This window comes from Notechis scutatus, chromosome 5 (assembly GCF_049901735.1).
Source record: "Notechis scutatus isolate UNSWTSFEM ecotype Mainland chromosome 5, rNotScu1.2, whole genome shotgun sequence".
Taxonomy (NCBI): domain Eukaryota; kingdom Metazoa; phylum Chordata; class Lepidosauria; order Squamata; family Elapidae; genus Notechis; species Notechis scutatus.
In genome coordinates, this window is record NC_142013.1 from 55,708,975 (window position 1) to 55,731,350 (window position 22,376).

General features: G+C 38.7%; 1 protein-coding gene across 3 annotated transcripts in view; it reads left to right on the forward strand.

The window, feature by feature from the left end:
- Positions 1 to 19,458, forward strand: part of PDE9A (phosphodiesterase 9A) — an 88,659-nt gene extending 69,201 nt beyond the window's left edge. For 2 of the 3 annotated variants that reach the window (XM_087967565.1, XM_087967566.1), the window contains exons 10-16: positions 4,615 to 4,771; positions 6,505 to 6,618; positions 7,466 to 7,570; positions 9,013 to 9,141; positions 9,382 to 9,498; positions 13,520 to 13,587; positions 15,886 to 18,224. In XM_087967565.1, the coding sequence (XP_087823691.1) occupies positions 4,615 to 4,771; positions 6,505 to 6,618; positions 7,466 to 7,570; positions 9,013 to 9,141; positions 9,382 to 9,498; positions 13,520 to 13,567 (670 nt within the window). In that variant the 3' untranslated portion in view covers positions 13,568 to 13,587; positions 15,886 to 18,224. Of the gene's footprint in view, positions 1 to 4,614; positions 4,772 to 6,504; positions 6,619 to 7,465; positions 7,571 to 9,012; positions 9,142 to 9,381; positions 9,499 to 13,519; positions 13,588 to 15,885 lie in introns of all 3 variants that reach the window. The other variant, XM_087967568.1, reaches the window with a different exon arrangement.
- Positions 19,459 to 22,376: the final 2,918 nt, after the last annotated feature.

Consider the following 22,376-nt stretch of genomic DNA (forward strand, 5'->3'; position numbering starts at 1 on the left):
CTGAGGATGCTGGCCCAAGACATTAGTGTTCTGACCTGGCCTTCGCAGAAGCAAGAAACAGATTCCTCGCAAAGAAAAACCCCTCTTTATTTACATCTTGGGAATTTATTTTATTTATTTATTTGATTTGATTTGATTTGTCAATCGCTTACAAATTATAGGTATAAGTATAAACATGAATAAGAATACAGGAAATAGGTACGAATAAATGGGGACAACAGGACAGGGTGGTAGGCATGATTGTGCACTTATGCATGCCCTTAATTAATTACCGTATATACTCGAGTATAAGTCGACCCGAATATAAGCCGAGGCACCTAATTTTACACAAAAAAACTGGGAAAACTTATTGACTCGAGTATAAGCCGAGGGTGGGAAATGCAGCAGCTACTGGTAAATTTCAAAAATAAAAATAATTAATTTGGGAAACGATCTCACTATCTCACGTCGCCTCGGGAAGGGAAAGGCAAAGCGCTTTTTGCCTTTCCCTTCCCGGCTGCTGTTGGGAGTCGCTGCCGCCTGCCTTTCCCTTCCCGGCTGGGGCTGTTGGGAGTCGCTGCCGCCTGCCTTTCCCTTCCCGGCTGGAGCTGTTGGGAGTCGCTGCCGCCTGCCTTTCCCTTCCCGGCTGGGGCTGTTGGGAGTCGCTGCCGCCTGCCTTTCCCTTCCCGGCTGGGGCTGTTGGGAGTCGCTGCCGCCGGAGCGGCCCCAGTCCCGCGTCGCCTCGGGAAGGGAAAGGCCACGGCTTGGAAGGCCGCCGCTGGAGCGAAGCTGTGCGCAGTCGCGCTGCGCTAGCATCGGATCGGGCGCGCCGGACGGTTCCGACCGAGCCCCGAGCGTCGTCTTTGGTGCCCGCCCAGCGCCGCGGAGCTCCCTGTACCGGGAGAAGGGGAAGACCCCCGGGCGGGGCAGGGAGAGGAGCTTCTCCGCCCACCCTCTTTCCGCGCCCACCGGTGTCCCTCGCAGGATCGACCCCGCCCCGCAGTCACCACCGCTTGAAAGAGACGGGCCGGGGGTGGGTAGAAAGGCGCCGGGCGCCCTTGGAGGAGAAGGTCCCGCGTTCGCCTGTCTGCCCGCAGATGTCAGCGGAGCAACCGCTGCTACGGGAACAGTTTACTGCCATCGCCCTCAAAAGGGAGGCAACCGGACAGGGAATCCGAGGGCAGCGCTCGTTGCGTGCCGGAGGCGACAAGCCCCGCTTGGGTGGACGTGTTTGCCCAGAGACCCCGGACGAAGCAGCAGCAAAGCTCCGCTGACATCCGTGGGCAGACAGGAAGGGAAAGGCAGGCGGCAGCGACTCCCAACAGCCCCAGCCGGGAAGGGAAAGGCAGGCGGCAGCAACTCCCAACAGCCCCAGCCGGGAAGGGAAAGGCAGGCGGCAGCGACTCCCAACAGCCCCAGCCGGGAAGGGAAAGGCAGGCGGCAGCGACTCCCAACAGCCTCAGCCGGGAAGGGAAGGCAGGCGGCAGCGACTCCCAACAGCCCCAGCCGGGAAGGGAAAGGCAGGCGGCAGCGACTCCCAACAGCCCCAGCCGGGAAGGGAAAGGCAGGCGGCAGCGACTCCCAACAGCCCCAGCCGGGAAGGGAAAGGCAGGCGGCAGCGACTCCCAACAGCCCCAGCCGGGAAGGGAAAGGCAAAAGGCGCTTTGCCTTTCCCTTCCCGAGGCAGCGGGACTGGGGCCACTCCGGCGGCAGCAACTCCACACCATTTTTTTTTTCAGAGGGGAATCTGACTCGAGTATAAGCCGAGGGGGATTTTTTCAGCACAAAAAATGGGCTGAAAAACTCGGCTTATACTCGAGTATATACGGTAATTGCATTTACCAACAGAAAGTCCAGGCAAGAGTTCTGCAAGGAGTTAACTGAAGCAATAGTCCTTATCAGCTCATTATGATAAATGCAAGGCTGTGAACTCCCAGTCAGAAAGCTGCAAATTAAGTCAGAGAAATAGACAAACTCAGTTCTGGCAAGGCAGTCTTCATCGCATGAAATACACCAGGAGTAAACTTTGTAGAAATGCGAGCAGTTGTCTGCTACAATCAAACCACTTTTTTTTCCTCCTATTTATACCCAGCCAGGGAGGGGCCATTTAGCATCCACATTTGTTTTGCTTCTCGAGCCGACTCATTGTCCTCCATTGTTCACCTCTCCTATCTGCTCTGCACATATGCACATCTGGAACAGGCCCCAGCTATTCCTCTTCCTCACTCATCTCTGACTCCAAAGGCAGCTGCCTCTCAGGCTGGGAAATGCCAGACGGCCTTGACTCTATCTCTGTGTCTGATGTTGAGCATATACAGAGCCTTCCCCAGGCTCCAGAACTGGCCCAAGTTTTTCCTCAACCTCCTCAACATCCAGGTCTGCTGCCAGCACAACAAATAGTGGAATAGAAAATGCACTGCCTAAATTGAAATGAATAATACTAAAGGTTGTACGTATTATTTTGGCATCAGGGTAAAGAAAAAAAAAAATCCTTTCACCTTGCTTTACAAAAATATACACTAAAGTGTGCTCTTTCATTATCTTCCTGTAGTACATGGTGCCTATGAAACTTACTTCATTCAGCTGATAAATATATACAGGATATTAATTTCAGGCTATTTACATTAAGGTAAAGTAAAGGTTCCCCTTGCGCATACGTGCTACTTGTTTCCGGCGGGCAGTGCTGATCTCCATTACAAAGCCGAAGAGCCAGTGCTGTCCAAAGATGTCTCCTTGGTCATGTGGCCGGCATGACTAAACACCGAAGGTGCACAGAATGCTGTTACCTTCCCACCAAAGTGGTCCCTATTGCATTTTTTACATGCTTTCGAACTGCTAGCTTGGCAGAAACTGGGACAAGTAACAGGAGCTCACTCCATTACGCGGCGCTAGGGATACAAACTGCTGAACTGCCGACCTTTCTGATCGACAAGCTCAGTGTCTTAACCTCTGAGCCACCCCATCCCTACATTACATTAGCAGGATATAGTAATCTGCTGAAGTGTAAGAATTAAGCAAATTAGAGTAGCCACTAATATATCTTTTGAAAGAGGAAGTTAACCAAACCTCAAATGGGAGCACATGGCAAAATCAGGATTTTTTTTATAATATGCATACATTTTATTAGATCTGGAAAAAATAAATGTGATTTACTTTGGCCCTTGGCTTCAAATATGTTTTTAAAGCTGTCTGGTAATGTATTTGTAGAAGTATGTGTCACTCTATATGTACAAGTAAGAAATGTATTTTAAGAAATAATCTTGAGGAAGGAAGTAATATCTTATAATTGGTTTGCGTTACTAAAGCATCCAGAACAGACAACGCATGATGACTGTATCCTTGGGCATGTATCTTTACAGAATTATAAAGATTAATAACAAAAATGTTAATGCATGCACTTTTGTAAATAAATGGCATTGAAATGGCTGATTGGATTGTAAAAAAAAAACCATGAAGGAGCATTACAAAAATGAAATTAAACATTGTAGCTTCCAAATTAGCTATATATTTAATGGGTAAGGGTATTGAAAGTGTACTGTAAACATTTTGCCTCCCAAGTGCAACAGCAGCAGAATTAAATTGCGAGAAGTGAAAAAATGGCATTTGGACAAAAGGCAACAACCTGAGCTTAAAAGGAAATTGTATCAGAAGGTGAATATTAGTGAATGGCGACTACCACATTTCTACTTCCATGTGATTCCATGAATCTTTCTGAGAAACATTGATTCCTAGGACATATCTTGGCACTGTATATGATTTATTGGCTTATGATTATGTCCCGTATCTCTTTTTTTCCCTTGAAAAAGATTGTGGGATTTTTTAAAATAAATCTTACTTCAAGAGAGATCTGAAACAGATGTAACACTAAAGCCCATTATAACTGACTGCCCACTGAATCTTTGTTTCTCTTCTCATATTGGTCCTTTCCTCTGTGTATATTGTTTTAAAAGCTATCAGAAACTCAAAGGTAGAAAACTAAAAGCTTAAAATAAAGAATATGTATTGGAATAAATAGTTACATAAATAAATGCTATAGTTCAAGATCTAAGGCAAAGCAAATTCCCAACATAAAAGAATAAAAGTATATACCTGCATGCACAGGCACTCAGATACACATAGGTAAAACTTGGTTATTTTTGCTGCAGATTTACCTTCGCAGGATTTAGTTTAATCAGCAGTTTCCTCTTTGCAGTCATAACTGCTGTAGCAGTACAGTATGCAAACCTGCACTTCAAACATATGTCTACCTCTTTGTTAGATCCTATTTCTAACTCTGTGATTCTAATTCAAACCTGATATGTACAGAAAAACAGTTAGACTATATGGCTTTCCTGCTTCCCTTTTTTCGCTGCATCCATCAATATTACCTCCAAAGTTTTTCTTAAGAGCAGTCACAAAAACCAAGGATGCTGTGGTGATCTGGAATGGAGAGCAGAAGAGAGGAAATCCATGAAAGCATATGCCACATGAGACATATTAAGTTTTAAGATGGTTTTTCCCCCCCTATCTTATTTTCACATTCTGTTTTCTACATTTCCCCTGGAATTTATTATTTTCCCAGTTCTTTATTTTTGATTTCATTGTAGAAATAAACTAATTTAGCACATTTTTGTTTATGCCTTTGGTTTATTTCAGGTACCAGATCAATGCACGAACTGAGCTAGCTGTGCGCTACAATGATATTTCCCCGCTAGAGAATCATCACTGTGCAGTGGCTTTCCAGATCCTTGCACAGCCAGAATGCAACATTTTATCCAATCTTGATAAGGAACAGTTCAAACGGATCAGACAGGTATGGGTTCAAAGGTAGAGGTTCACAGATAATTGCAACTGAACTCAGCTGGCTTGTCTCAGGATTAAGAAGACTATGCCCTTCAAAGTTATATTTAACTATAATGCTCTAAACTTCTATTGGCCAGGCTTGATATCTGTGAAGATATGAGAGCTGAAGAAGCTTCTTGGATGAGAAGTGAAATGTCTTCAAAGAAAAACAAGAAAGTCCAATTGCCTCTTGAAAAAGCACCTTTGGGATGGCCATGCGTGTTAGAAATACAGTATATGGATGGCCAGAGATTCCCCAAATGTTATTTCCATGGGTTGAAAATTTGAGAGTTTAACATCTGAGCCTATTTTACTGAAATGTCTCACGTGCTCTCTGAAACATATGAAACAGAAAGAGGTCTAGATTTCTGAGCATGCTAAGAGCATGCTAAAAAGTTTTCAGTCTAGAGCTAGAAGGTAAAACCTAGCAAGAAAGCCAGGTTGGTCTAATGGTTAAGATATCTAGAAAGTGGTAGACCATGAGTTCTAGACCTGTCTTAGCATGAAAGCCAGCTGGGTGATTTTGGGCCAGTCATTCTATCTCAGCTCAAACCACCATCACCACCCAGTCACCCCAGGATTGCTGTTATAGGAAAAATAGGACAGGTTAGTGAAGGTTCATTCTCCAAGCTTGTAGATTGGTTTGGAGAATGAACCTTCACCCTCATCCTATACCGAGCTATAGATATTTGCCACTATTGCAAAGGAAAATAGTGTGATGAACATGTTCGCCACCCTGAGTTACTGGTAAAAATAATAATCAGGGGATGGTACAGATCCTGGTGATTAAGAGCAGGTGGAATAAAATAAAATAAAATAATATTCTCCTAGGAAACCTTGATAGCCAGCATCTCTCATCTGAGAAATTCAATAGAAGCATCATCAACAGTCAAACCTAATGAAATAAGTACCTCGTAGACAAGCTGGTGCCTTTAAATTAGATTAGATACAATACACATCATTGTTAGTTATAATAGGAATAATTCTTAGTAGTAATTTAACACAACTAGGAAATGATGCCAGTTTGGTGAAGGATATTGCAGATATATTTGGAAAAATATTATAGTTTTTATGTTATAATGTGTTAATATATTTATCTGGTTTTATTGCAAGTTTTTTTTTTTTTTTGTAAAAGTGCTAAAGAAATGCTAAAGAGAAGATGTATAACATAGCACAGTATAACATAACATAACACACATTAGTTTAAAAAAAATCACATTATGCTTTAAATCACAAAACAATGTAAAAAAAACATGTTATACTATACAGATCCTTGATATTTTGTTAAAGTAGTTCTCAGTTCATGCAAGAGCACCCAAGTCAGATCAACCCTCCTGCCATGTAGAAAAGGAGTTAAAATACATGTACATGTTTCCCCTTGTGTGGCTAATAGAAGTTTCAAGATATTTGTACTTAACATCGTGATTATACATCTGATCCAAATTTGCCTTCCATAGCTTATAAAAAAAGATAAATAGCTCGTTTAGATAAAAATAATGTGCTCATAGCTCATTAAAAAAAACTCCTAGCGTAGAGTTTCAGCAAACTTCTGTTCTATGTTTTTCCTCAAAATTGCTTCCTTCTTCAGAATATGTCATGTCCAAAAAATGGGAAAATTGAACAAAGGGTGATAATATGGAAAGTTAGAATAGGTCTGCTTCAAGAAGCATAAACTGTTTTTTTCTTTTTTCTTAAACAATATAGGGGATAATTACATTAATCCTAGCAACAGACATGGCACGGCATGCTGAAATACTGGATTCTTTCAAAGAAACCGTAGATGAGTTTGCCTATTCAAATGAGGAACATGTAACTCAGGTAAGATGCTTTTCTTTCTTTCTTTACATTTAGCTTTTATTCAGATGGAAAGGATTCTACAACTCGACTTAAAGATCAATAAAAAGAGACAATCTTGCTTTCAGGATTGGGCAACCTGACAATCTTTTTGCATTCCTGGAACCTCCATGCATCCAAAAACCCCAGCCTTGTGGTTTTTTTATCATCTAAAGATGGAAAAATGCATAAAAAAATGATAGTAAGCCTTAAAACTGAGCTTTTCCATGAATTATTTATAGCATCCCTGGAATAGCTTGGCAACCACAGTTCCCATGAAGCTGACCTTGTCTCATTCTGGGCCAGGAATAGTAATATAACTATTTCAGAGCAATCCTACCTATGTGTAGGGAATCTGTGACCCTTCAGATGATTCTGAACCACAGCTTCCCACAGCCCAACATTGGCTATGCTTATTTAAACTTCTGGGAGTTATAGTAGTGAAACCTCTGGTAGACCATAGAGTTTCCATTTATTGTCCATGTTCAAATGCTGAACTTCATATCACCATTTTGTTGAACATCAGTTTTTATCATTTTAACTTTCCACAGTGAACAAGAAAGCAGATGAGTTGAGGACAGGCTGCCTTGGCGGATATGTAAAAATATGCTTTTACTCTCTACAATTAAATGGAGGTGCAGGCAACCAGAACAAAATCTGATTTGGGGGCCCCTCCTGTTATACAGGGAGCATTACAGAGAGCCCATTGTTTCAAACAAATCTTATTGGTTCCACTATTAATTTCACTGCTGACTTTCCACAACAAAGTGGAAGAAATACTGGCAGATAAAATATAAAGATCTCACATTGTAAACTGTTTTGCTGTTTTCAGTTGAAGATGATTTTGATCAAGTGCTGCGATATCTCCAATGAAGTTCGCCCAATGGAAATAGCAGAACCATGGGTGGATTGCTTATTGGAAGAATATTTTATGCAGGTAAAAAGATACACGTTTATCACCATAATGATTTATATTTTTAAATTCCACCTGAAGTTTATTCAATAACAATGCTGCCATGCTAGAATCACAGGACTGTTTCTGTTATAAAGCATAATGAGAGTGGTAGTAGATACCAGGAAAGTGGAATAGCGGCAAGGGCAATCCCCACATAATCTCCCTTTCACATAAGGATCTGCAAGCTCAATTTGTCTTTCCCGTTATACCAAAATTTAGCTAGCTTCCCTCTATGGGAGACAGTAGATGTTACGTTCTGGTTATTGTTACACTAAGATTCAGCAGCCAAGCCGGTTGCCCTTCTGCCCCTGGATGATGGAGTGGGAAGTTTGGGACACCATTTTGTGTCCATTTGGTTTTTACTAGAAAAAATATGTTGGACTGACTCTGTGGGTACACTATATTGAAAAAATGCTTTCAGTAAGATTTCGGTCTAGCTGCACATTGCTGCAGTTTGCAAACTAGAAAGATGATAATAGTCAGATAGTGTAACTATTAATGGAAAGCTGCTTGCTCTCTCTTGCCAGTCAGCTCAGCATATAAAAAAAATTGAAACTCAAGCAAGTCAGACTTGAGGCAATACAAAGCACAGCTAACGAAGCCTAGGTGGGTCAAGTGGTAGGTGCTGTTACATAACTAAGTTAGTTACATAACTAAGCTTGTAAATAAGCCTGTAATCAGTGAAATAATGTTAAGAGAAAGAAAGGAGAGGAAAGTCTGGTAGTTTTTAATAGAATAGTCAAGTTAGTTCTGAAAGATCACTTTACTAGACCCTCTTTTGGAGGCCAATAACCTTGTTGCAGATTAATTGATTTTATACATTTATATTACAGTATGTATAAAAGTTTGTGTGTTTGTAGACAGACATTTATACATACTGTAATATAAATGTATAAAACCAGAAAAGAATAGCAGCTCAGATTATATCTTCTTTCAATTAATCTGCATCACCTGTATATTTATTCGCAGTACTTTTGATGTGGACTTAATTCCTACCTTTTATTTTGAAGGGGGAAAAAAAACTGATGCAGGGCCTAATTTAGTATCTGTCTGTCATTTAGAAGTAGGAACACATCAGTCTCCTGTTTAAAAAAAAAATCCAGACCCACATGAGTAAGAGTCAGAGATGATTCCAGTGGGAAAATGATGCATCCGTAGGAAAGGGTTAGGCCACTCTTCTCTACATTATACTGCTCCATCCGGATATGAGAGGTGGACATTTCGGAGATATTTATGACACAGTGATCAGTTGGGACTCTTGTTCGAAACTATTTATAATTCGTCTCTGGTTGAGCAGCGATTAGGAAATCCTGCCTGGGCTAAAAGGCAGGTTATATAAATTGCATTAGATATATAACTAAAATGTATAAATGATATGGATTGTATATTAACATTCCTATGATACATTGCTATATTTGTTGTAGAGTGACCGGGAAAAGTCTGAAGGCCTTCCAGTGGCACCTTTTATGGACCGTGACAAAGTAACCAAACCATCAGCACAGATTGGCTTCCTCAAATTTGTTCTTATTCCAATGTTTGAAACTGTAGCAAGGGTAAGGGACTTGGAATATATAATGAAACTCCATTTGACCAACTAAAATGGTGCCCTCATTTAATAGGACCACATACTTTTTTTAATTAATATTTTTTTCTCAGGCTTTTATAAAATATAGGTGTCCATTTCCCAGGGTCCTACTCCCAATCCTTCTCTATCGTAAACAATATAATGTTAGAATATTTTTTTAAATCAATAATAAACAACACTGTTCACTTTTCTTTCTCCATTATGTTAGCTTTTTCCAGAAGTTGAAGAAGTGATGCTCCAGCCACTTTGGGAATCCAGAGATCGCTATGAGGAGCTGAAACAAATAGATGATGCTATGAAAGAAATCAGGACAGCACCTTCTCAGGTATTGCTTTATCTTATTTGTATCCCACTTCTTTTCTAACCAGTCCGCCTGCACATAAAACATTTTCTTGAAAAAATTTCTGAAGTGTTTCTCTGACTCATTCTTCAAAAAAGTAGGTCACTTTGCTTTTCCAAACATTATTCAACCAGTGTATGTATGTATGCATGTATGTATGTATGTATTTATTTATTTATTTATTTTGTGTGTGTGTGTGTGTATATAATGAAATCTTATTAGATCTTGCCATGCCTATCTCATGAGTTTCTGATGAGCTTTGATCATTATTTAATTAGGCATCTGGTTCTTAATGCAAGATCACATGAAGCTGAGTTATTATCTGTCGGCCAATTAATAATTTTGATGTATTTGGTAGCTCACCTAATGACCAGGGGTGGGATTCTACCAGTTCACAGCTATTCTCTAGAACCGGTTGTTAACATTCTAAGCAGTTCAGAGAACCGGTTGTTAGAAGAAATTACTGGCCTAATCCTGTAAGGAAGGCAGGAAGGAAACATTCTGGTGTTGCTTACAGAAACTGCCTCTCCTTTAACCCTTATTACATTCTTGGCAGGACGAGACTTCCTGTCTCAGGAACTTCTCTGGAGTTTTTTTCCCCTCCTTTGCTGGTACTTTGCTTGTGTGGAGTGACCATTCAAAGTTACAATGGCACTGAAAAAAGTGACTTATGACCGTTTTTCACACTTATGACTGTTGCAGCATCTCCACAGTCATGAGAGGCCGGGCGAAGAGATGGGTGCCTCAATGTGAGTTATGTTGAGTTGGCCACACCCAGCAGTCACATGACCAGCAAGCCATGCCCACCAACTAAGCCACACCCACAGAACCGGCTGTTAAAAATTTGAATCCCACCCCTGCTAATGACAATTACATAAATTCAGAGTTCAGCAGTCAATATATCTCCCTTGAGTCAAGCTCACATCTAGCTGACTGAATGGGCATGTCCATTCTGTATTCTTGCCATTGACCTCCTGTTTTTGATTTCCCAGTCTACTTTACAGTCTTGGCCTTTATATTCAAATTTATTCCATTCCTAAAATTCATGTTTCTTCTTGGCTTTGAAGCAAAATTCTATTTTAAAAAACCTTATTATCTACATTCTGTTTGCTAAGGACATGAATGATATCAACTGTGCAACATGTATGATTTATTTTTGTTTCTATGTGCTGATCTGTGTGGGACACAGTGGCTAATATCTAGAAGGTCTATTGTTTGTCCACTCTGGAGGTTAGTTTAAATGACAGCTACAGTTCCCAAGAATCAAATTTTATGTTGTGCAACAGAAAGCTGAGCAGGCTCTAGGCTTCCTCCCAATAGGATAAAGTTGATTTTAACTGGCTGCTCCTTCAAACTGAGTAATGAAACAATGGAAACACTAACATAAAGTAGATTTCTGTGATGACCAGTGAAGCCAGCCTACTAATCAAGTAGGCTTGCAGAAGTTATATCCCACTTCTACCAGAACACTTGAAAGGCAGTATTTTGCTTAGGTAGCTAAAAATTCTTAGCAGGAAAATAAAATAAAGGCGAAATATTTTTCTACAATATTGTACAGGGCAACATACATGGTCTTTCCAATCTGTTGCTGTAAGACTTTGGAACTCTTGCTAATAAAATCAGGCTATTCTGTCTGATTTTTGTTGCATTTCCTTGATTTTCAACTTTCCTAAATTTTTCTTTAATCGCTTGTTATGTTTAAGGCTGGATTTTTCTGGAGAAAATTCTCCTTTTTATTTCATAAGGAAACTCCTCCTGGCAGGCTTCACAAAACTTAGGACAAAAATTTAATAAGGTTTGTAGTTCTAATTATTTAGTTACATGGCTTCTTGTCTGATTTCCTCTTATTTACCTAAGCAGTTATTGAAGATTTAAAAAATTAAAATCATGCTTAGTGCTATTCTCAAAGCAGATCATTAAAAAAAATATCCCCCACATGAAAATGTACTTGTGTTTTGGGGCACTTTAACTCCAATGAAGGTCGATATCTTGACAGGAAGACAGGTGTGTAAACATTCCATATTTGTGTTGTCCTTCTTTCTTTCTTTTTAATATATTTTTATTACTTACATATAGGTATATCGAACACAGTGACCATCCTGGCATTTCCTCCACCATACACACCAAAGTGAAAGACAAATAACATATGTACTATTTATACATTGCTAGTCTTGTACAATTATTTTTGACCAACATATTCATTCTAATACATATATAATATCTCACTCCTGATCTACTTAGCCTAGTTATTTCATGTTCCGACTCCTACCTCTTAATTCCAGCCATTAGTAATATCTGTTCCATGTGTCATAATATTCTGTCTCCCCTTTGTTTTTTAATTCTAACATTAATCTGTCCAATTCTGCACAAACTAATATCTTCTATATTATCTCCTTTTCTGAAGGAGTATTTTCACTTTTCCATTGCTTGGCGTATACAATTCTCGCTGCCGTCAGAATGTGTAATATTAGGTATATTGACCCTTTATTATAACCATCTATTATAATTCCTAATAGAAATAGTTCTGTTTTAAATTCTATACGTTGTCCAGCCATTTTTTCTAACCACATCTGGATTTGTTGCCAAAATTTCCTTGCTGTATTACAATGCCACCACATGTGGTAGTATGTACCTGGTGATCTTTTACATTTCCAACATTTCGGGAATATGTTACTAAACATTTTAGCCAATCTTGTTGGAGGAAGATGCCACCTGTAAAAACTTTTATAAAAATTATCTTTTTATGATGTGTCCAATGTCAATTTCCTGTTTGATTTCCAAAGTTTTTGCCAACTATCCAACTCAGTGTTATATCCAAAGTTTTTAGCCCATACCACCATTGTCTCCTTAGCTGGTTCTTCCTCCATTTTGTAGTCTAGTAAATAACATGATTGCAGGTATGATCACCACTCCAATTCTACCCCTTTTTCTTTTAATTCTAGTCTACTTTTCAGTTTGCCTTTTTTGTTTAATATATCTTTATATGAGACAATTTTTTCCCATGTTTATAAGGTTTGGGTGTACCAGTGCTTCTAAGGTGGAGAGCCAGACTGGTATTTTCATATAATTTTGTTGTTTGATTTTATTTCACACTGCCAATAGTGCATTTCTTATGTAATGCCTGTAAAATTATTGATGTGCCGTGCTTGTCCCATACCAAAGAAATTCAAACCACCCTAGTTGGATATCATGGCCCTCTAGTACTAATAATCTCCTATTCCTTAAGGTTATCCACTCTTTTACCCATGTAAGTAGTGTTGCCATTCTTTCTAAATTGCATTTCCACTCTTGATTATTTGAGCAGACTTTGTGAAGTCAGATTGAAATTTGGGTTCAGGAAAGGATTTTGTAAAGAAGTAAGAAACTTTGGGAAGCTTATGGGAGAAAAAGATTATAAGAGTGCTGAAAAATGGAGTTGAAAGCTCCCTTTATCTCTTCTCAAAGCAATCTTTGCAGATTATTTGAAACAATGTCAGCATTGTGAATCCAGTGATTTCCAGTTTTTTAAGCAGTGTGCAATTAATCCATAGAACTCACTTCCACTAGATGTAGTGGTGGCCATTACCTAAAATATTTTAAAAGGGAGCGGGTAAGTTCCAAAATGGCAGAATATTGGATTGCTGTTAGCATAATTGGTCTGATCCAGTGGGGCTCTTGCAGTTTTTATAGATATCTCTGATGTAAACATTATTCACATTTTTGCATCTATCGGTCCACTCTAAACTCACTCCAAAAAATTTCAGACTAGGATAACATACAGGAGCATTGAAATCTTAATTACAATGGATGTAACCCAGTGGTGGGATTCAAAATTTTTTACTACCAGTTCTGTGAGCATGGCTTATAATGGCTTTGAAATAGTCCTTTGCAGGGACTACTGAAAACTCCACTTATCTTTTTGGACTCCACACAGTAATAATTTTATGTGTGATAATTAATAACACAGTGGTTGAACTGTTGATTTGTGAAATGACATGCTTTCAATAAATCAGTTACTTTATTTCAGTTTCAGAAGAAGAATGAAAGTTTGACATGTGAAACCAGAGAGAAATGAAAAGCAAAGCACAAAGAAAGGTTACATATCAAAATAATTTCTACTTATTCTTTGAAGGGTTCTGAATAGCAAATATTTAATAGTCAAATCTTTGAAATATTTAAAATAGGAAATAGTTGTGCTAAAAGAATACAACCAATTTCATTACATGCATACATACGTATCTTCCTATTATGTTATAATATTCCTTTTTGAAGTAAATAGTTTTATACAAAGTGCAGAAAAGGCATAAACATAAAAAGTGTTTTAATAAATACATTTTAAATATAAATTTTAAAATAAATATTAAAAAAATAAATATATAGTAAAGACATGGTAAGAAAAAAAGAGAAATTTATCTAAATCTACTGGTAATATAAGCCAACACCAGCTAGTACACCTTTTTATGTCTTTATATCCTTGCAAATCATTGTTCTATCTTGCCCATGTACTGCTTTATACATTGCCTTTGGTTGCAATATATTCAATTTTCCTAATCAGAAATGCCTTGGGAAAAATCTCAGAATACCTTTTGTTTGGGTCAAATATTAATATAATAAGAGAATCAGTAATAAAAATAGTAAGTCAAATAGTTTCTGTAATTGGCTTATCAATAGGAAACTGTTGCAGCAAATATTGTAACAGCACAGTTAAGAATGGAAGAAACTTAAAAATCACAACCCAATGAAACACAAATACATTCAAGTACCACTGATGTCAGTGGAACCCAAATATCTTTCATTATTTGCTTTAGCTATATTAATATCAAAGGGTTTTAAAACAGACTAGATATGACTTGACTCTAGATATGGCAGTCTTTATCTTCTCGAAAGATAGTCATGCTTGACAAGATTTTATTGAGTGTTGCTTTGTCTATTCTAATCCAGGGGTGGGATTCTACCAGTTCGCACCTATTCGCTAGAACCGGTTGTTAACATTCTAAGCAGTTTGGAGAACCGGTTGTTAGAAGAAATTACAGGCCTAATCCTGTAAGGAAGGCAGGAAGGAAACATTCTGGTATTGCTTACAGAAACTGCCTCTCCTTTAACCCTTATTACATTCTTGGCAGGATGAAACTTCCTGTCTCAGGAACATCTCTGGAGTTTTTTCCCCCTCCTTTGCTGATACTATGCTTGTGTGGAGTGACCATTCAAAGTTACAATGGCACTGAAAAAAGTGACTTATGACCGTTTTTCACACTTACGACTGTTGCAGCATCCCCACAGTCATGAGAGGTCAGGCGAGGAGATGCGTGTCTCAATGTGAGTGATATTGAGTTGGCCATGCCCAGCCAATAACATGACCACCAAGTCACTTCCACCCAGTCACATGACCACCAAGCCACGCCCACCAACTAAGCCACACCCACAGAACCGGTTGTTAAAAAATTTGAATTCCCCCCCTGTTCTAATGCTACTATTTCCTTGGTTAGTTGTGTTACAGAGTATGTCCTCACAGCCATGCTACAGGTAGTCCTCGATTTATGACCAAAATTGAGCCCAAAATTTTTGTTGCTAAGCAAGAAAATTATTAAATGAGTTTTGCCCCAATTTAGCACCTTTCTTGCTGTAGTTTTAAGTTAGTAACATAATTGTTAAGTGAATCTGGCTTCCCCATTGACTTCACTTGTCAGAAGGTCGCAAAAGGTGATCACATGACCCCAGAACACTAGAACTATCATAAATACATGCCAGTTGCCAATTATCTGAATGTTGACCACGTAACCATGGGGATGCTGCAACTGTTGCAATTATGAAAAATGGTTATAAGTCACTATTGTAATTTTGAATGGTTGCTAAACAAATGGTTATATGCTGAGGACTACCTGTGTTTTCCTCCAGTCACTGAAGTAGCAGCACACTATACTTTGCACTGACCTTGTTGCAAGACCCTTTTCATCTCAATCAAAGTGGCATTATCCTTACATTGTCCAACTGCAATGTGGAACAAAAAAAAAATTAAAGAGATTCATGGATTCCCATGGGTTTGGTCTGCCCTTCCACTAAACATCAGGTCGGGATGGGGAGGTGGGGCTTTTTATTTGCCAGGTTTCTGATCCCACAGAGCAGTTCTGTACAACGAGAGGCTTGGCTTAGTGGGGAAAGAGTCAACATACCAACACCATCACTTGCCAACCTTCTTTGTCCTGGGTCAGCAGACTGCCCCAATAAACAATTCTCAAAGGTCAGGGGATCAGGGGAAGTGCACCTAGAGGAGCTTAAAATGGTCAAATGGGCTGGGAATGAGAAGCCAGCATTGTGAGGACATGTCCTTTAAAAACAGCAGAACAACCCGGCCTTATTCTTTGAGCCTAATGTTGTTTATATTTTTAATTTTAGCATTAACAGTTGATAAAAAAGATCCTTTAGAGGTTTGGCAAGTTCATCGAAGCATTGAGTGATTATCAAGCATGGACCAAGGATGAAGCTGAATAATTAACACTACTCAAGCACTTTTCACATTCCTTTTCTAAAGACTAGTATTTTTCCTAATGGGTACAAATGTTAAAGAGCCACCATTGCATATGGCTTTTTTTTAATTTTTTAATTTTTAAAGCGGCATTTTAAATAATATATTCTTTTACCAAAACAAAACAAACAGATGGTTGTTGTAATTATTCCATTTTGTATATTTTATATGTGATTATTTTTAACGCTTTGGGTGATTTTCTGGAAACGTTGGGGTGAGGGTGATGAATTTGTGTGAAGAGTCATTTCAGAAATAGTTAGAGAATATGAATGGGAACCAGATTCTGCCCCACTTTCTGCCTTCTGTCACTTTTCTCACACTTGACAAAACATCAATTTCAGGCTAGCTAAAAAATGTTTTCTGCTTTACTGGTCAGCAGCTGTTCGCAATCAAACAGCTTGAGAGAATTGAAACCTAGGGCTACCGCTCATTGCTTGTTCCTCATTCCATTTTCACAAATGCTGCTTCATTACACTCATTTTTATAACTTGAACTGTTCCCTCTAAAAACAGAGATTACTTCTGAGGAAATTAAGTCTGAAGTCTGCTATTTTTCCAGAAAGGCATGTGGCCTCCAGAAAGATGCCAAAACTTTTTGCCAAATGATCATTTTTAATGTGACTCCCAAAATATAAAATTATTAATTCTGTGCTGTAACCACAGAATTTATTTTAAATTGCATGATATCCTGTGATAAGGAATATTGCAGCTTACTTGTTAAAATCTTCACAGTTGGGAAAATCTCAAGAGGGGATAGAGTGGACCTTCAAAAACAAACAAACCCATTCAAAACAAGATGTCCAAGGCTGATAAACTTGGCAGAAAGGAAAGTTCATGTCTTCAGATGTCTGCCTACATTGGCCAAGAGATTGATAACTATTTTATAAAGGAGAGAATGATTATGGTCCAGTTTGGAGTGGAACCTCGGCTCAGCTAATACATCTCTTCAAACCATGTGTGCTACATTGGGCCAAAGGATACTATTAACCCAGTGCATTGTGCACACATAACACATACAAAGTTAGAATAGGCAAAATAAGCTGTTTACAAAAGATGTAAGTCTGGTTCAAATATCATGTTAAGCTATGATATGGTTTAATTTTGACTTAGTGTAATGTGTGGTCTTTATTATCATTTATTATCCACAGCTAATGGCTTTTGATATGCTCAGGAAATTTGGCTTAACACAATGTGTGAAAAAACTTTGAGAAAATATGTTATCTGACTGGGATAAAATAAGGTAGAAAAAGAACTCAAAGGGTTTCTGTATGGTGCATTGAGTTTTGACAACCGAGTCAAGATTAACCAATAAATGAAAAATCTTGGGGGGGAAAATCTGATGGGCAACATAGAAACAAATGAAATTTTGGCCATGCTCCTTGTAATGTACCCAGTTTATCCCAAAGTTTTGCTTAATTGTATAATAGGCTGCCCTTATTTAGGAGTGGCAATGGACTGTTTTAATTGTGCAGGATTCAATCTGGGTCAGTCACCAGGACCAGAGGTTTTGTCTTTGTTTTAATTGTTGAAGTACTGCATATTGATTTACTCACATATACTGCCCCCAGTCAGCTAGATTGGGGCAGCTGATACCTGTTCTTAAATACAGATGAGCACCAGAAATATGTACAAAACAGGAAAGGAAGGAGAAATACCTCTGTGATGTTTGTTTCAGTTCTTCAAAACAAATGCTTAGAAAATATATTGAAATGGAACACAACGATCCAAGAGAAATAAATATCTACTATCTACCTTCTTCTTCACCTACCATCAAGGAGTTGCTAAAATGAGAATGCATGGAATTTCTGTTCTGAACTTTCATAAGTTGTTCTACTTGTAAATACAGAGCCGCACATAAGGAAGGTGCTGCAGTCCAAGGACATGAATGTTTCTTCTTAAAGATCCAAGCCATATGCCTGCTAGTTGAAATGCTGCTTGCTGAGTCACGGTTCTTTTCACAAAAAAGGAAATATGTAGGTGGGAGCTCAGACTTTTCTTGCACACAAAACAGGATATAAATGCAGCTTTCCTTTGCCAGAAAATAAAGCTGGTTCACTTAACAGAATAATAATCTTCCCGTGTTCATTATGGTAAGATGCTTTGGAGGAGCATACCTTGTATTCAAGTTTGGATTTTAATGTATTTCTCCATGTGCCACTTTCAAATAATTCTCCATGTGTTTGAATGAATGATTTGCTGTTTTTAGTCCATTTCTGCTGATCAAGAATATTGTTTAATCCACCCGGAATGTAGACCGCACAATTATGTAGTCCTACACTCAGTAATTGGCCCACTTCTGAAGGTTGCAAATGTTCTTATTTATGAGTTGTTGTTTGGAGGCACTTATGCAACAAATGAATTAAATGTATTCTTCTAAACAGCTGTAATTTCTTCTTAAAAATGAAACCAAAATGCACTGCTATTACGTTCTGTTATTGAATTTCTGATATTTATTCCAAGTCTCTGGGCTGCTTCCTTCTCCAAATTAAAGCTGATTCCATGAGGGGAAAATGGTTTGAGGCAATTAATAGGCCTTTAGAGGAAAACTGTAAAGAGCTTGCACCTGCATCTTCTATTCATTGCCATTAGTATATTAACTTGTTATTACACTCTTAGTGGCTAAGGCTACCATTCTCTTTTGAGAGCAAAATTCAAATTGTTGTTTATGACCTTCAGCAGCTCTTGTAGGTTAACAGTGTATTTAAAAGCCTCCTTTTTCTTGTCATAATTTTAATTTTTATTAAAATACATGGCCACAGACAAAAAGTTGGAAAATATAACATAAATATAAATAGAATATAAATCTGTGAATTTGTGCCTATGACTAAGTTACCTAGATTACTGACTTTCACTGTTATGACCTAAAATTTGGCCACGGTTTTGGATGCTTTCAGATCCTGGTCATTTAGAAAGTACCACACAATTGCCAATCCAGATCAATCTTGTCCAGGGAGACTAAATCATCAGGACATCAGGAGACATCAGCAGACTAAATCAGTATAATTTTAAATGTTGCGTCATATATGCTAACAAGATACTAATATTTCAAATTCTCACTAAACTACATGGCATTATCTACCTAAAAATTACATGTACATTGATGTGTCCAACACTTCTCTAAGATCATCATAAGCATTTCTTATACATTTTTACACAGATATCGAACAACCAAGGTGGTCTCATACATCCTAGTCTAATTCCTGCTCTATGTCAAACTATTTGTTCTCATGCATACTTTATATTGTATTTTTGCCATGTTCAGTAATCAACTTACAGCTGTGCAGTGTTCTGTAATTCAAACCTATTCACTTTATCATATTCTTTTTCAAAACCACAAAATGTGCAATAAATTTTATTTCTCAGTTACTTGCTAAAGATCAAAAATATGATCTGTATATTTTCTTTTTGGCATAAAGTCACATTAAATACCCCAGATTTAGCTCATTGTTGCCTCTTGTGCCCTTTCAATCAAAATTATAAATTTTTCCAGGTACACTTACCTAGCTGATCTATTTATTTGTTATTTACTTATTTATTTACTGTACCTGCCCATCTCACAAATGTTACTTGGGCATGGGCAGCTTACAGAAGCAGAATAATTAAAACTATATTACAATATAAAAGCATCGTGCTGGAGCAGCCCATCCTCTGGGAATGTCTCTATGTATGCTTTACACACAGAGAGAGAAGTTCCCTGAAGGTGGGCTCCAGCACAAGTCCAAAAGCTTGTAAAACTAAATCTCTGGTCCTGGTGACCAACTCAGATTGGCTCCTGCATGGATGACATGCTTCTTTTTGCTTGGCTTGATATATATGTGTGTATGTTTGAAAGAAGATTAGATAGTAGATAATCTTTCAAGTTCATATCCAAGTCATTTTTCACAAACATATGCAGATAATTTCTTCTCAATAATACAGGTACTTCCTTCAGATTGCAGTTTTTGATGGTTTTTTTTTTCTTCCCCAAAGCGCCTCGCACCAGCTGAATCTTCTGCCTCCGCCACTTCCTGACTTGCTCAGAACACTTGCCCTTATCTTGGCAAGGGAGCTATTGGGGACAGGGTGGAGGAATCAAGCCCAGAAGAGAAGCACCCCTTTTCCTTCTTGTGCTGGTTGGGGGACTTGGCTGGAGAACAGTCCCAGGAGGTTGCTGCTGAGGGGTGCCTGTTTCCAGCTTCTGGAGTAGACATAAACCTGCTCCTTTGCCTCTCTAAGGAGGCCCAGCGTTAGGCTGAAACCCTTGCCTCCCACCTACCCAAAACAAGGAGAGGCAATGCCTTCCTTCGTTTGTTCTACTTGTTGATTGTAAGCTTCTCGGGGCTGAGAAGAATTGCTGCAAAACTGAGTTTCCTGAAGTGGGCTACTAGACTCCTAAATAACCTTTAAAAAAAACAATCTAGTAAAAAGAAAAATCAACCAAAAGAGCAACATGCAAACAAAAGCAAATAAAACACCCCCAGGAGCAAAACAAATTAAAGTTTAATTTGTGTGTATTGTTTAATGGACTGCTAAATTGGCCACACCCACCCAATCATATGACTACCTAGCCATGCCCACCCAACCGGTCCAGGCCCCCAACAGTCTGAGGGACCGTGACTTGGCCCCGTTTAAAGTTTGAGGACCCCGCCCTACCTGCTACATGCTTCTCAGATGTATCTTCTACTTAATTGTTTAATATAGCCAAGAACAGCAAGATGCTGCCACCTAGCTGGGCTTAATTTATATGTGATAATAATTTTATAACTATTAACCTACCTTTTAAACTGCAGATATTGTAAATTGGTTTTAAGCTGGTGTGTTTGTTAATAGTTCTTTTTAGCAATAAAAACAACAAAAAGCATAAAATAATCTGCTATTACCGATTTCGCAGCACTAAGCAAAAGTGCTTCTCCGTCATCTTGTATACCTCAATCTCCTAACTAGGCCCACCTAATTGTAGCTTTTATCAGCTTGGTAGGACAAACATCTTCAGCTTTTGCTTTTAGTTAAAGAAGATGGGAAAAGAATAGGATAAAATTCTATTTTGTTACTAGTTCCAGTTTTTAATATTGTTTTAATGTTTTGATATTTTTTGAAGGAAGTTATTAATAAATCTACTAAGACAAGTGATAATTGAAGGCTGAATAAATGGTTAAATTGGTTTTCCCCCCATTGAATAGCCTTAAAAGGGTCAGAGCATCAAGTATTAGATAGCATGTTCAAAACAAAAACATTACATTCCTTCAAAGCATCCAGAGGGGGTATTCAGCAGGTTCTATTCACCAGTTCTGGAGAACCGGTAGCGGAAATTTTGAGTAGTTCGGAGAACTGGCAAATACCACCTCTGACTGGAGATTTTACAGCATCCTTCCCCACAGAACCAGTAGTAAAAATAATTGAATCCCACCACTGAAAGCATCCCAAAGAGATTAACATTTCCTTCTTTTACACATTTCAACTTTTACAGCCCACACCAGGTTGAGGGTTTTCTGACTTGAGGATAGAGTAAATGTAACAGTATGAGAAGTATACTCCTCATTATTTCAATGTGATTACTTTGTTAATTATAGCAAACAAACAGGGGTTTGATCTGGTAAGTATTGTCAGCCTTCAAGAACTTTTCCTGACATCTTTTACTGCTTGACTCTTGCCGGCTGCCATGGAAAGGGGGGGGGGGGGGATATACAGAATACTTAGAATAATATTAACTCAGAAAATTATATGCAGTCTCAACACGTTTAATTTAAGCCATTCCATTCCACAAAAAACTTCAAAGTGACAAAGATGGGACGCTTTCCTGCGCAACTGAATACACTTATCTTTTCTAGGCCAAGGTCTTGGCATACCAAATGGGTGAGAAACCACCTGAAGATGTACCGTACATGACATTATACACACCTCAGATTGGATGACCAGTCTGGACTCCTGGGGGAGGGAACTTGGGATAATTTTCAATATGTAATTTCCCCGCCTATTTGCCTCAGATCTTGGCTTTCCTTTTGTTGCTATCATTTCAAATCCAGTAAAAGCTGGCTGAGGAATTCTGGGAGTTGAAGTCCACAAGTCTTAAAGTTGCCAAGGTTGGACACCCCTGATCTAGACTCTGGAGATACCACACTGTGTACGAGAACATTAAGCAACCAAACACTTACAGATGGGATACACCCTATTGTAGCTTATTCATCACATACTGCTTTTTAACAGCTATATCCTCTTACAATTTTCTGTGTAAAAGATGATAGATACAAAAGGTGATACACCAGCTGCTGCTAATACTTCTGTCTCAATCCAAAGCTTTATTATTCACTTTCCAATTCTAGGTCAGCACCTCGTAAGCAGTCTCTCCACTCTGCTATGAATCTTCCTCTTCCTCTATCTTACCA